The following is a 14,134-nucleotide window of genomic DNA, read 5'->3' as shown; positions in this document are numbered from 1 at the left end:
CTTCTATTAATCACAATAAAAAATTAAAAAAAATTAAACACACACACACACGAGAAAAGGTAGCAATGTTTGTGAAGTAGTGTACCTTCTATTTGGCAAATATAATGTAACCCTTCTATTAATTACAATAAAAATATATTAAAAAAGACTGTGAGACTCTAATCTCCAATTAACCACTAGAAAATGGGAAATGGGGCTGTGCCTCAGGTGTAGCCTTGAGCTGCAGAGCTCAGGGACAGCACCCAGGCCCAGAGTTCAAGCCCCATGACCCATAAAAACATAAAATAAAGGGGCCAGGAGTTTGGCCTAGTGATAGAGTGCTTGCCTAGTATGCACGAAGACCCAAGTTCGATTCCTTGGTACCACATATATAGAAAAAAGCTGGAAGTGATGCTGAGGCTCAAGTGGTAGAGCTCTAGCTTTGAGAAAGTCCAAGGACAGTGCTCAGGCCCTGAGCTCAAGCCCAGGACTGGCAAAAATAAAATAAAATAAAATAAAATAAAATAAAGGGGCCAGGAGCATAGCCTAGTGGTAGAGTGCTTGCCTAGCATGCGCAAAGCCCTGGGTTCGATTCCTCAGTGCCACATACTCAGAAAAAAAATAAAATAAGATAAAATGACAGGTATATACTTCCACTTCCACCCATAAAGGATTAATTCCTATAGAAAGTGTTCTTCCGTGTTAAACAGACCCAAGGGCTAATAAGAAAACTAGAAATAAGAAAGAAAACAAGTTGGAAAGACATTAGGATAATAAACAAAAACCTTGAGAGCTGGGTGCCAGTGGCTCATGCTTGTAATCCTAGCTACTCACGGGGGAGCTGAGATCTGAGGATCATGGTTCAAAGCCAACCCGAGCACAAAAGTCCAAGAGACTCTTATCTCCAATTTACCACCAGAAAACCAGATGTGTTGCTACAGCTTATGTACTAAAGCACTAGCCCTGAGCTGAAGAGCTGAAGGACAGCACCCAGGCCCAAAGTTCAATCCCCGCAGCCGACAAAAAAAAAAAGGAAAAAAGAAAAGAAATGAATGATATGGAACACCTAGAATGGAAGTGACTTAGAATATACAAAGCAATTGAATCAAATAAAAATAAAGTTGAAGGATTTATACTCTTGATTTCAAAAGTTACTAGATAAAGGCAGTCTAATATTGTAAAACATGGAACTAAAGACAATCAAGAAATAGACCTACACATATTCAGTCAATTGATTTTTAACAGTTATACTAAGAAAATCCATTAGGAAACAGTCATTTTAAAAACTGTGATGAAATAATTAGATATCCAGAGGAAAAAAACATGGGTATCAATCCTTACTTCCCACCATATTCTTAGTAAGAAAAAAATACATATAAATTTCTCATATATATATATGAAATTTTAGCCACAAATTGTAGCCATACTATTGCAATATAGCTTACAACTTCATAAGATAACCAACATTATTAAAATTAAGCAAGATAGCTAAATAAGCAATAATGTGTCAATTACATACCTAAAAGATATTAAACATCAAAGAAATTTGGATAGAAACTACACTAAAGTACCACTACAAGCCCACCAGAACTTTAAAATTACAGATGCTGACAAGTGTGAGCAAGAATATGGGAAACACTTGGCTATTTCATTCACTTGCTCCTTGCATTATAAAATGCAACCATAAGATGCAGAAATCCCATCAATGGATATAGCTAAAGTAAATTAAATCAATTTGTTAGAAATATTCCTGCACTCCCATGTTTTTTATAGCTCTATTCACTAGAGCTGAGAAATGGAAACCACCTAATGTTAATCAGATGATGAATGAAGAAAGAAAATATGGCACATATAACATAAAAAGCACTATTCAATCATTTAACCATTCAAATCCTCTCATTTGAGATCGCATGAATAGGAACAGATATTGCTATACTAAGTGAAACAAGCCAGATACTAACAGGAAAATAATGTAGTATCTTACTCACATGAGAAATATAGTTGGGCACTGGTGGCTCACACCTGTAATATTAGCTACTCAGGAGTCTAAGCTCTGAAAAGCATGATTCAATGCCAGTCCATGCAGGAATGTCCTTGAACCTCTTACCTCTAATTAACTACCAGAAAGTTGAAAATGGAGCTGTGGCTCAATGGTAAAGCACTAGCCTTGAGTAAAAAAGTTCAAGAACAATGCCCAGGTCCTGAGTTTAAGCCTAGGACCAAGGCAGAAGAAGAGAGAAAAAAAATCTAAAGAAAAAAGAACGGCAAAAGCCCAACGAATAGATTTTAAATTGCAGTCATGAGTAAACACTTTTCATGTGATATTGCATGATACAGTGATTATAGTTAAGAATAGTGCTCGATATATTTCAAAAAGCTAGGCGCATGGTGCTGGTGGTTCACACCTATAATTCCAACTACTCAGGAGATGGAGATCTGAGGATATTGGTTCAAAACAAGCCTAGGTAGGACAGTCCTTGAAACTCTTATTTCCAATGAACCAGCAAAAAGCCAGAAGTGAAGGTGAGGTTCAAGTGGTAAAGTGCCAGCTTTGAGCAGGCTTTTGGGGGTGTTAAGAAAGAGTGTGAGGCCCATAGTTCAAGTCCCAGTACCAGCCTGCTGCAAAAAGGAATACTTCAAGAATGATCACTAGTTACTCTTTCCCAATTTACAGACAGCGAGACAGACTCATCAAGAGAAATGGAGCTGAGCACCAGTGTCTCACGTCTATAATCCTAGCTACTCAGGAGGCTGAGATCTGAGGATTGTGATACAAAGCCAACCCAGGCACAAAAGTCCATAAGATTCTTATCTCCAATTAACCATCAGAAAATTGGAAGTGGTGCTGTGGCTCAAAGTGGTAGAATACTAGCCTTGAGCTGAAGAGCTCAGGGACAGTGCCCAGACATAGAGCTAGAGTTCAAAACCCAGGACTGACAGAGAGCGGGGTGGGGAGAAGAAGGAGGGAGGGAAGGAGACAAGAGAGGGTGAGGGATGGGTGGAGAGGGAGAGGGAGAGAAGAAGGGGGAGAGGGAGGGAGGGAGGGAGGGGGGGGGAGAGAGAGAGAGCTAGAGAGAGAGAGAGAGAGAGAGAGAGAGAGAGAGAGAGAGAGAGAGAGAGAGAGAGAGAGAGAGAGAGAGAGAAATTGATCCCTCCATGTCTTCATGTTCGCTGGTGAATTCATGGTAAAGCTATGCCCAGAATCCTGTCATCTAGTTCCCCAGTGTTATTTGTCTTATCAATATAGCCTGGATAAAAAGTTGAATAGAACTTTGTGCAAGGAAACCAAGGAAGGACACATAAGCCCTGAGAATGAGACAAAAAGAATGAAAGACAATTAGGTAGATAATTGTAGGTCACAATACCTTGACCCCTTTTTTCAACAATTGCAGACCATAGGCAAACATCCCAGTTTACTTCCTTGTCAATGTCTTTCCCACAGTTACGAAAGAAAACAGGAAGATCTAAGGAAACCTATCTGGAGAAGCAAAGCTAAAGCCGGTAGAATCTGAAAATAGACTTAACATCCATAGATTTCCTCCTCATCCGGATGTGGCAGCCAGGCTGGGGCCAATTTTGAACCTGCCTATGGTCTGTGGAAGCCCTGAGATTGGAAAGAGCCATGGGAATAACAAAGGACCACTAATTTGCCTCCCTGAGATAAGAATCTTCTCCATCCTGCTCACCCCTCCCTCTGACCCCTGTAGTAGCCTCCAAACCATAGCTTTGAAAGTCTCTTTCACCTGAAAAGGGTTCCTGGTTGCAGGGGAAATAGAACCTAGTTCAATTTCAAATCTAATTTCACTTTATTAGGATAAACAAAAGCAAGACAGGAAACAGTTGCAATGTGCCCATGAAGACTAAGAGCTGAGATTGAAAACATAAGTTATAGAACTAATAATAGGCTTTCATTCACATTATCACTGTACTACTTAAACTGCCAGTTTGCTGAGACAGGCTTGTGAGATTCAGGTCAAATTGGGCTACACAATGAATTCAATGCCAGTCTAAGATACCATAGTGAGACCCTGTCTCAATAAACAAGGGACTGGTGATGTTACTCAGTAGTAGTGCAGGGGTTGGGTTGTTGTTGTTTGTCTGTTTTTAGCATGCATAAGGCCCTCATTTTGAACCTCAGCACCACAGAAAATAAAATTAATAAAGTACCCAGACTCTGGTATTTTGTTAGACCAATGGAAATGAACAACTATAGATATATTTTTAGATTATAGTGACATCTCAAAGAAATAAACATTGAAGTAGCTTGAGAGGATGGATGGAACCGAGAGGGATGGAGGAGAAAAATGGAAGAAGTGACTGATCAAGATGCACTGACATGCTGAATCGAAACCTCTCAGAGCTGGACACTGGTGGCTCATACCTCTAATCCTAGCTACTCAGAAGGTTGAGATCTGAGAGTTACAGTTCAATGCCAGCCTGGGCATGAAAATCCAAGACCTTTATATTCAATTAACCACCAGAAAACTGGAAGTGGCACTATGGCTCAAAGTAGTAACAGTACCAGCCTTGAGCAATAAAGCTTGGGGACAGCACCCAATCCCTGAGATCAAGCCCCATAGCCAACAAAAAAATAAAAATAAAATAAAATAAAAATAAACCAGGTACCAGAGGCTAAAACCTGTAATCCCAGAACTCAGGGTGGTGAGATCTGAGGACAGAGTCACCATGGGCAGGAAATTCTATGAGATTATCTCCAATTAACCAACAAAAAATGGGAAATGGAGCTATGGTTCAAGTGGTAGAGCACTAACCTTGAACCAGACGGCTTAAGGAGAGCGCTGTTGAGTTCAAACTCCAGGACCAGCACTCATACAAAAACAATGAAATTAAAGCTGCCCATTTGGTCCAGGTCCCTTAGCCTTTTTGTGCCATCTAAATTTTCTGATATGTAATAAGGAATGTTTCCTTCCACTAAATTGTTTATAAGAGATTAAGTAAAACAGGAATTAATTATAGTGTGCCTATATTTAATAAATGCAAAATTCATTCCCTATTCAGGTCTCTATAAGGATATTATAGACGAAGGTTATTAATTACGTTCAGCCTGGCCCACAGTAGGGGTTTGTATTTCAGGTTAGTTAGTGAATGGTAGTAGCCATGAGAAGACAAGATCCAAATTGAATTTGAGGAAGAAATTGCTAACAGTGTACAAACTATCTACAATGGCACAAACTATCTTCTAAGGTAGTGATTAAATGCAAACATTGGGCAACCAATTGGCCAGAAGGTAATGGAGAGATAAGAATAGAAAGACTAAATTTTAAATGTTCATCAGTATCTCTTGCATCTAGCCAGAAGAGTCTGTGGTCCCACAAGATTGATATAAAATCTCACCAGAAAGGGGCACCATGTAAGAATGAGAAAATAAGGACCAGGAGTGTGGCCTAGTGGTTGAGTGCTTGCTTAGCATGCACAAAGACCTGAGTTCAATTCCTCTGTACCACATACACAGGAAAAGTCAGAAGTGGTGCTGTGGCTGAAGTAGTAGAGTTCTAGCCTTGAGAAAGCCCAAGGACAGTGGTCAGGCCCTGAGTTCAAGCCCCAGGAATGGCAAAAAATGAGAAAATATGAGTTTCAACAAGGAGAGAGACCTGTCTGGTAGTCAGACAGATCTAACAATAGAGAGCACAGGGGGTTATTTTTTGTTTGATTTGTTTTGGTAATTGTTGTGCTGTAGTTTTTTGTGCTTTTTTTTGCCAGTCCTGGGCTTGAGCTCAGGGCCTGAGCACTGTCCTTGGACTTTCTCAAGGCTAGAGCTCTACCACTTGAGCCTCAGCACCACTTCCAGCTTTTTTTTCAATGTATGTGGTGTCAAGGAATTGAACCCGGGTCTTCATGCATGCTAGGCAAGCACTTTAACCACTAGGCCAAACACCGGGCCCCTTTTGTGCTTTTTTTTTCTCCATTTCTCTGTTCTGATAATCTCTGGAAAGGGACAGCTAGAAACTAACACATTTTCAGCCTGGACCTGAAGGAAACCCACAGCAGTACTAGAAACTGAAGGCATAAGTACCTGCTGGGAATTGTTTAACATAAAAATAAAAGGAAATACTCATTTTACCAGATGGATGTCAACTGTACTAAGTTTCAGAAGTGTGATCCTAACCAGATTTCCAAGAAGCCATTAAGTTGCTGTGCAACCTGAGTCATGTCTGTCTTCCTCTCTCTAGTCCTCTAGTTTCCTAACCTATAACACAAAGATTTGAGACTACAAGTCTTCAAAATGGAGTGATATTAAAATGTTATTATCCAAAATGAGACATTATTAGCAATGATAATGTGATCATGGAGGAAATTCCAAAGTCTGGGAAAATACAATGCATGGTGACTCTAAGGTCACCTTACACCAATGTGGCTACATGATTCCATTGGTAGATCAAGGAATCCAGATTTTTTTAATCCTAATATTGTAGAACAAAGTTTTGGCTCCTAAATAGCTACAAGAACCCGGTGGTACCAAGCAAACAATTTAGAACCTTTCTGTTTGAAGGGGCTATACTTTCGAATGCAGTACACTAGACACTCAAAGAGGGAACGGCAGATATAATAGCATTAGGTTTCGTGCTTCTTAGACTTGCAGAAATGGGAAAGTCCTTGTGATCACATAATGCAGTGGTTTTTCTTTATTTACGTTTTCAATTGGGCCTGGAGATTATCATTTCAGATGAATCTACTACTCACAATTCGATATACAAAGTAAAAACAAAAGTGATGTGGCTTAAAAAAAACAAGGGAATGGAAGGATAAGCATATAATGTTAACTGATTTGGCCTTTTTCACATCCTCTTCTTTGAAATTCTTGAGCTGGGTAGCACACAATTTCAACATTCTCACCTGATCAACAAGAACACTGGCATCAAACTGGGGACCAGTGGCTCACACCCATAGTCCTAGCTAAGATCTGTGTGGATCCCAATTCGAGTGGAAGACACATCTCCCGTTAGCCACCAAGAAGCCAGAAATAGAGGTTCAAGTGGATAAAGTGCCAGCCTTGAGCAAAAAAAAAAAGTCAACCCAGAGCCTAAGATCCTGAGTTCAAGCACCAGCACCAGCACACAACAACAAAAAGAAATATTAGGCTCAGTTTGACAAGCTGGGTTTTTACTGGAAAAGTTGTGGACTGTTGCCACACCTCAGACTGGCTACACAAAAAGAGAAACCTGGGGCCACCAAAAACAAGCAAGATACAATGGAGCTTGTGAATACCCATAGCATTTCAGTCACTAAGTTCCTGCCCCCACTCTGTCTTTCCTGAAGAGACTTAATGTCCTTTCCTTTCATAGCCTTGACAGAAAGACAGGAAGCTCAAGAACATAGCTTCAGCGCAACTTGGAGAATTGCAGCTTTTGTTCCCTTATGGTAAGAAGCCCATTAGGTTCACCAGAAGAAACTTAGTTTTTACAAAAAGTTTCTTATTACAGACTTGGTCTGAGTCACCATAAATCAAATGGTTCAGCTTCCCACTATAACAAATATAACATATACTTTTGGAAATCAGCTAATTTTTATCATTAGGCAGAGGGTCAGATATCTGTGGGTATAATGTAGGTATAAGTATTCCCTCTAGAAAACACTTAGAACTATTCTCTGAGTTTTCCCTTTCAATTACTATTCTCCCCTTAATCTTTTTATGAACTCCAATTCATTGTATACATAGAATACGTAGCAATTGATACTTCTTAGAATAGCAGAATTATTTGTACCAGTCCTGAGCCTGACCACTGTCCCCAAGCTTCTTTTATTCAAGGGTGTGTTCCACCCCTTGAGCAACACTTCTACTTCAAGGTTTTTTGCTAGTAAATTGAAGATAAGAGTCTCATGGACTTTCCTGCCTTGGCTGGCTTTGAACCTCGGTCTTTAGACGTCACCTCATGAGCAATTAGGATTAGAGGCTTGAGACATTAGTGCCCTACTTAGAATCCTGTGACTAACTGATATGACTTCTATTTGGGATCCTACAGATCTTCTCCCATATCTGGCTTCTATTACTTCCATATGTGCTCCACCCTGTATTTTTTTTTTCCTCATGTCACTACCAGGGCTTGAACTCAGGGCCTCCCTCTTACCCTCAAGCCTTCTTTCTCAAGGCTGAAGCTCTACCACTTGAGCCATGCCTCCAGTCTCACCCCATTAGATTTAGAGAGGCTGACAGTTTTGTCAAAAATTGGTGCCATTCCAGGCAGAAAAGTTCACTAGACATTGATATCCAATGAATCAGCAAAAAGCCTGAAGTGGAGGTCTGGCTCAAGTAGCACAGAGCCAGCCTTGAGTGAAACAATTAAACAGGAGTATAAAGCTCTGAGCTGAGGCCCCAGTACTCCCCACAACCTCCCCTTTCCAGACTCTGAAAGTATATTCTGAACCATTCTATGTAAGAATTGAAGGGTTTGGGCTATTCCTTGTGGAATTTGTACTCCAGGGTGAAAACTCCCATTTGCCCCCAAGCCAGTCCATTCCATTTGGAGCAGCAGAAAGATTCTTTCACATGAAAATCCTCTGCAGGGCCTGCATACAGCTTTAACACCCCTTTCACACACTTCCCAGAGCCTTTCTTCTAGCTAAATGGTCTGAGTTCATTAGTTCTTTACATGACAAAGTTTCAAGGACTCTCTCCACCCAGTTTAATCTGTTTTGAAAACACCTTAGTCTTACAGTAAGGCTAATGTGAGGTTCAAAGTCAGACCAAAGTACAGCAGATGGAATCTGGCCAGCAGGACCAAAGAACTAATGCCTTTGTTGGCATTAGACACTATTCAGTAAAAATAAACTAAATCAAAATAGGTTTTGATTTATTTGCCTATAAAATCAGTACAATAGAATACAATACGTTTTCAAAAGCAAACCAAAACATAAAAATTGTCTTTAAAAATATATATGGCAGGGCCTGGAGTTTGGCCTAGTGGTTAAAGTGCTTGCCTAGCATGCACGAAGACCTGGGTTCGATTCCTTGATACCACATATATAGAAAAAGCCGGAAGTGGTGCTGAGGCTCAAGTGGTAGAGTTCTAGCCTTGAGAAAGTCCAAGGACAGTGCTCAGGCCCTGACCTCAAGCCCAGGACTGGCAAAAAATATATATATATATGGCAAAAAAAACCATACATATAGCAGGGCCAGGAGTTTGGCCTAGTGGTAAGAATGCTTTCGTCTTATCAGTACTTCTGACAGCATTCTAATCATTTATAAATCCTGTTAAATCTAATCTCCAAATTTCTTTCTAGCTCCAACTAACAGGAAAACAGACCTTATCGAAGGCCTTGACAAAGTAGCTCCAGTAATATATATATATACATATATATATATATGTATATATAGCACTCTTCTTGATTTCCACTCCAGAATTCCACTATTGCAAAAATCAATTGAGACAAAGGGTGAACAAATGCAGCATTGGACACAATGCTGAAAATAAACTACACAACTACACAACTTATGGGTGCCAATGGGAGGGAAAAACAGAGAGAACAAGGGAAGGGATGATACTGTCCAAAAGAAATGTACTCTTGGGGCGTGGAGTTTGGCATTGTGGTAGAGTGCTTGCTTAGCATGCACAATGACCTAGGTTCGATTCCTACGTACCACGTATATAGATAAAAGCTAGAAGTGGTGCTGTGGCTCAAGTGGTAGAGCTCTGGCCTTGAGAAAGCCCAAGGACAGTGCTCAGGCCCTGAGTTCAAGGCCCAGCACAGGCAAAAAAAAAGAAATGTACTCTTCCTGACTGATGTAACTGTAACTCCTCGCAATTACCTTTATAATAGCAATACTTTTCAAAAACAATTCAGCTATTCTGACAAGTTCTATCTTTAGCTCTAATGAGTATGGATTCCTCTTCTAAAAGCTCCCACAATTGCCATTGCTGTATATATGACATTTCTAGTGACTGTTTTCAGTAGCTCTGAAGTTATATCCACATGCTTCCTCAGTATCCAGAGAAGTCATTCTTCTAGAGGAGAGAGTTACATTTTCCAGCAGAAAAATGTTCTCTTTCCATCTTGAATTCATTGTAAATTCCATTGCCTTCCTACGACTATTTGGTTCGTGATCTGTGTTCTCATTTACAAAGAACATGGAAATCAAACAAAATAATCCATCTTGGGCCGGGAGTTTGGCCTAGTGGTATAGTGCTTGCCTAGCATGCACGAAGACCCGGGTTCCATTCCTCAGTACCACATGTATAGAAAAAAGACAGAAGTGGTGTTGTGGCTCAAGTGGTAGGGTTCTAGCCTTGAGAAAGCCCAAGGAGAGTGCTCAGGCCCTGAGTTCAAGGCCCAAGACTGGCAAAAAACAGAATACATCTTTATTTTATAATTTTAAAGTGAAGGCTAGAGGAGAAGTACACAAATGTTTTACCAGTATATATATATATATATATATATATATATATATATATATATATATAGCAGTTGTTTAGGTAGCCAGTACTTTTTACATTCTTCTACAGACACCAAGACAATTTTGTAGAATAAATATAATAACTGGTAGCTCATGCCTGTAATTCTAAGTCCTCACAAGGCTGAGATACAAGGATTGTGGTTCAGAGTTTGCCTGGGCAGAAAAGCCTGTGAGACACTTATCTTCAATTAACTAGCAAAAAGCCGAAGTGGAGCTGAGGTACAAGAATTACAGTTTTGGGCCAGGAGTGTGGCCTGGTGGTAGAGTGCTTGCCTAGCATGGGCGAAGACCGGGGTTCAATACCACATACGTAGAAAAATCAGAAGTGGTGCTATGGCTCACGTGGTAGAGCGTTAACCTTGAGGAAAGCCCAAGGACATTGCTCAGGCAGGCCCTGAGTTCAAACCCCAGGTCTAGCCAAAAAAAAATAGTGACAGCCTTGAGTGGTAAAGCCAAGAAAGAGTGAAAGATGCCCAAAGTACCAGGACACACAATAAAATGACAATATATTATAATTCCCATCTTGTTGGAATAAATTACCCTGAGAACTTTAGAGGCTCATTTTGGCACTGTTAAAACACTTTTAAGAACAGTCAGGAACAATATTAGATTCTGACCCCTTTTATAATGGTCAGATTCAAATTAATGAGTGAGAGAAATAGTAGAAACCACAAGAACAGAACGAAAATGGTTTACCACTAAAAGATAAGCTATCCAGACTTTCCCATTCCGATTTTCCCATTGTGTCTATTGGCCAATGACTAGTCTACTCTATTGTGGGAATTGGCTATGAACTTTTGGATGGAAAGGTTGGATTGAGATTCTTCTGAATTCCTTCAGGGCAGAAAATCTCTGGAGGCAGCAGCACATGCCACCTCCAACCCTCAGCTAAGGCAGTGACAGATAAGTGTATGACAATCTCATTGGTATCTTTAAGCAATTGGCTCTAAAAGTTGAGTATGTTTGAGGGGCTCCACATAGTTAAGACAGGCACTTACTACCTGAATAGGCTGACACCTATCCCAGGAATGCCTCACTTTCCTTTCCAAGGGAAGAAAACAATGGCTGATCCAAAGGATATCCCGTGTTTAATTGGGCTTTCTTCTTTTTAGGAGGGGGGAGGGAGGAGTATAACTTTAAACATGTTGGACTCAGCAGTTATAAAAACAACACATTTGAAATAACTGCATTCCCCAAGTAACGAAATTGAATTGTCACAATTCTGTCCTTTTTCCCTTTCTTTCCTTAACCCATTTTCTAAGAGTCAGAGAGACTGCACATGTGTCTTTTTTTCCTGCTCAGGTTAAAATTACAGACTTAACTTTACAGATTTCATTTGTGCTCTGCCTAAAGGCTTTGAGGAGGTATCAGACACCGAGAAACTACCCTCTGGGTAGTTTGGGGGAAAGAAAAGAAAAACCTCAGGAGCCGATTTTCAAGACTTTTTGCAACAAGTGTGAATTCCCCAGGAAGAAAGTATGCCAACAACTACCAAACATTGCACGTTAAATCTCCCTAGGACAATCGCTCACTCTGGGAACTTTCTCTTTCCTCTCTTGCCACTAATCTTAAGAACTTCCAGCCATAATTGCCTGCAATACTGGCTGGGAAATCTGCCTGGAAGTACCAGTGAATAGTCCTCACCATCTCTCCAATGCCTATGACCTGGCCTCTTTGGGATAAGCCATACGGTTTGGAGTGCCAGGACAGTGTATGGATCTCAAGTAGCTGTGGGGTGCGACATCACATACCTGGAGTCCCAAGCAGGACGAGCAAGAGGTAGAAGGCCAAGACGGTCCGGGCACCATGGCACAGAGCAAGCATCTTAGGGCGCTGAGGGCAGCAGAGTTCTCTAGCTCCATCATTCATCGTCTCACTCCTTGGTCTGATGAAAAGCCAGGGTGTAGGAATAAAGAGTTACTCTCACCTTTCACCTCTGAACTCTGAACTCTGGCTCTGAAGTCCCCTCCCCTACTACTTTTGTCTCCTAACAGCCTTCTTCTGTGAAACTTCCGAATCCCTCTCCAGGAGCCTAAAGATAACCAGCTATTCTATAGGATGGTCACAGATGAGGCAACAGAGCCCAGAACTCTTCGATCTGCTTTACCCCCACCTCTTCCCAGGCTCCCAGTTCCCTAACCTTTCCCTGGCAGATGAGCGGTAGGGGTTTCTGCTGAGCCTCTATCCCCAATCCTCGGAACTACAGGTGTAGCTCAGCTTCCCTAAAGTTTCTGCAGAAGGCAGCCAAGATTAGAAAGGAAGTTGGGACAGCCTGGAGCGAGGCGGGGAAGGAGAGGGCGCCTGTGGGGAGCCTGAAGGAAGGCAGGCGCCCCCGCAAAGCAGGAGACGAGTGCAGCCAGCCAGTCTGAGAGCTGCAGTGCTCTAGGGAGCTAGCGTGTGATGGAGCCGCGTTTCCCTTTCCTCCTCCGCAGAGCCCACCAGCTCCCCTCCCCCAGTCTGATTTCCCCTTGGCTAGGACGTTGGGTAGGATCCAGGAGGAGTGAGGGGACTTCTTTCTGGAAAGAGAGGAAACCCACGTCAGCACAGGCACACCCCAAGGAGGAGAGGTCTGGACTCCGATTCAGCCTTCCCTTGGCAGAAAGATTAAAGCTGCTGAGGAGCTCTTATGGAGATGCAGATTTTTAGAGAAGTTGTAAGGAATCGATGCAGGTGACTAGTACTAAGTGGAAAACTCAAATTACAAAGGAGAAACGTTAAGCCCATAAAGGCTACCTGCATTTGCCTAGATAACCCTTCGGCAGAGTGAGTGTCTTCAGACATTCTTGTCTGGCTACACCCCTCTTCTTAAATTTGGTAGGTAGGGACTTTAGCTGTATGTGCTAACCTTGCTATACCCCAAAACATTTTAGGAAAGGAGCTAACCCCAAACTGACAAATTACAATATTCAAGGCGATCCAAATAACTATCCCAGGACTAATTAGAAATGTTTCCTAACTCCAAGATATTTCTCTCTTTGGTGGGAGAGAGCACCACCAGGAACGAAAGCATTTCAAGATGATGCTCAAAACAGAGCATGTTCAGAAAGAAGGTCAGTGTCATAGAGGTCACTAATCCCATTTGTTTGTTTATGCCAGCACTGGAGCTTGAACCCAGTGCTCTCTGTTAACTTTTTCAGTCAAGGATAGTGCTCTAGGGCCGGGAATTTGGCCTAGTGGTTAAAGTGCTTGCCTTGCATGCACGAAGACCCGGGTTCGATTCCTTGGTACCACATATATAGAAAAAGTCAGAAGTGGTACTGAGGCTCAAGTGGTAGAGTTCTAGCCTTGAGAAAGTCCAAGGACAGTGCTCAGGCCCTGAGCTCAAGCCCAGGACTGGCAAAAAAAAAGGATAGTGCTCTACCATTTGAGATACAACTTCTCCTTCCAGCTTTTTACTAGCTAATTATAAATAAGAGTCCCATGGATCTTTTTGTCTTGGCTGGCTTCATAACAGGATTATCAGTTCTCAAACTCCCGAGTAGCTTGGGTTACTGGCATGATTCACCAGGGTCCTATCACTAATCCCATCTATGAGAATTGAGCCCAATTGTCTTCTTAAAAGTCCGGATTCTTAGCCAGGCACAGTGGCTCACTCCTGTAATCCTAGCTACTCAGGAGGCTGAGACCATGGTTCAAAGCCAGCCTGTGCACTAAAGTCTGTGAGACTCCAATTAACCACTAGAAAACTGGAAGTGGCGCTGTGGCTCAAGGGGTAGGACAGTAGCCTTGAGATAAGGAACTCAG

General features: G+C 41.6%; 1 protein-coding gene across 1 annotated transcript in view; it reads right to left on the bottom strand.

Annotated features, from left to right (window-relative positions):
* The window catches only part of LOC150041006 (vascular endothelial growth factor receptor kdr-like), a 145,152-nt gene extending 132,859 nt beyond the window's left edge, over positions 1-12,293 (bottom strand). The window contains exon 1 of the mRNA XM_090327270.1: positions 12,142-12,293. Within this exon, the coding sequence (XP_090183396.1) occupies positions 12,142-12,259 (118 nt within the window). The 5' untranslated portion in view covers positions 12,260-12,293. The remainder of the gene's footprint in view (positions 1-12,141) is intronic.
* Between the last annotated feature and the right edge of the window lie 1,841 nt (positions 12,294-14,134).

This window comes from Megascapheus bottae, chromosome X, assembly GCF_031878675.1.
Source record: "Megascapheus bottae isolate mThoBot1 chromosome X, mThoBot2.hap1, whole genome shotgun sequence".
In the NCBI taxonomy this organism is placed as follows: domain Eukaryota; kingdom Metazoa; phylum Chordata; class Mammalia; order Rodentia; family Geomyidae; genus Megascapheus; species Megascapheus bottae.
Note: the sequence above shows the minus strand (reverse complement) of the source record. Positions and strands in the feature narration are given on the sequence as shown.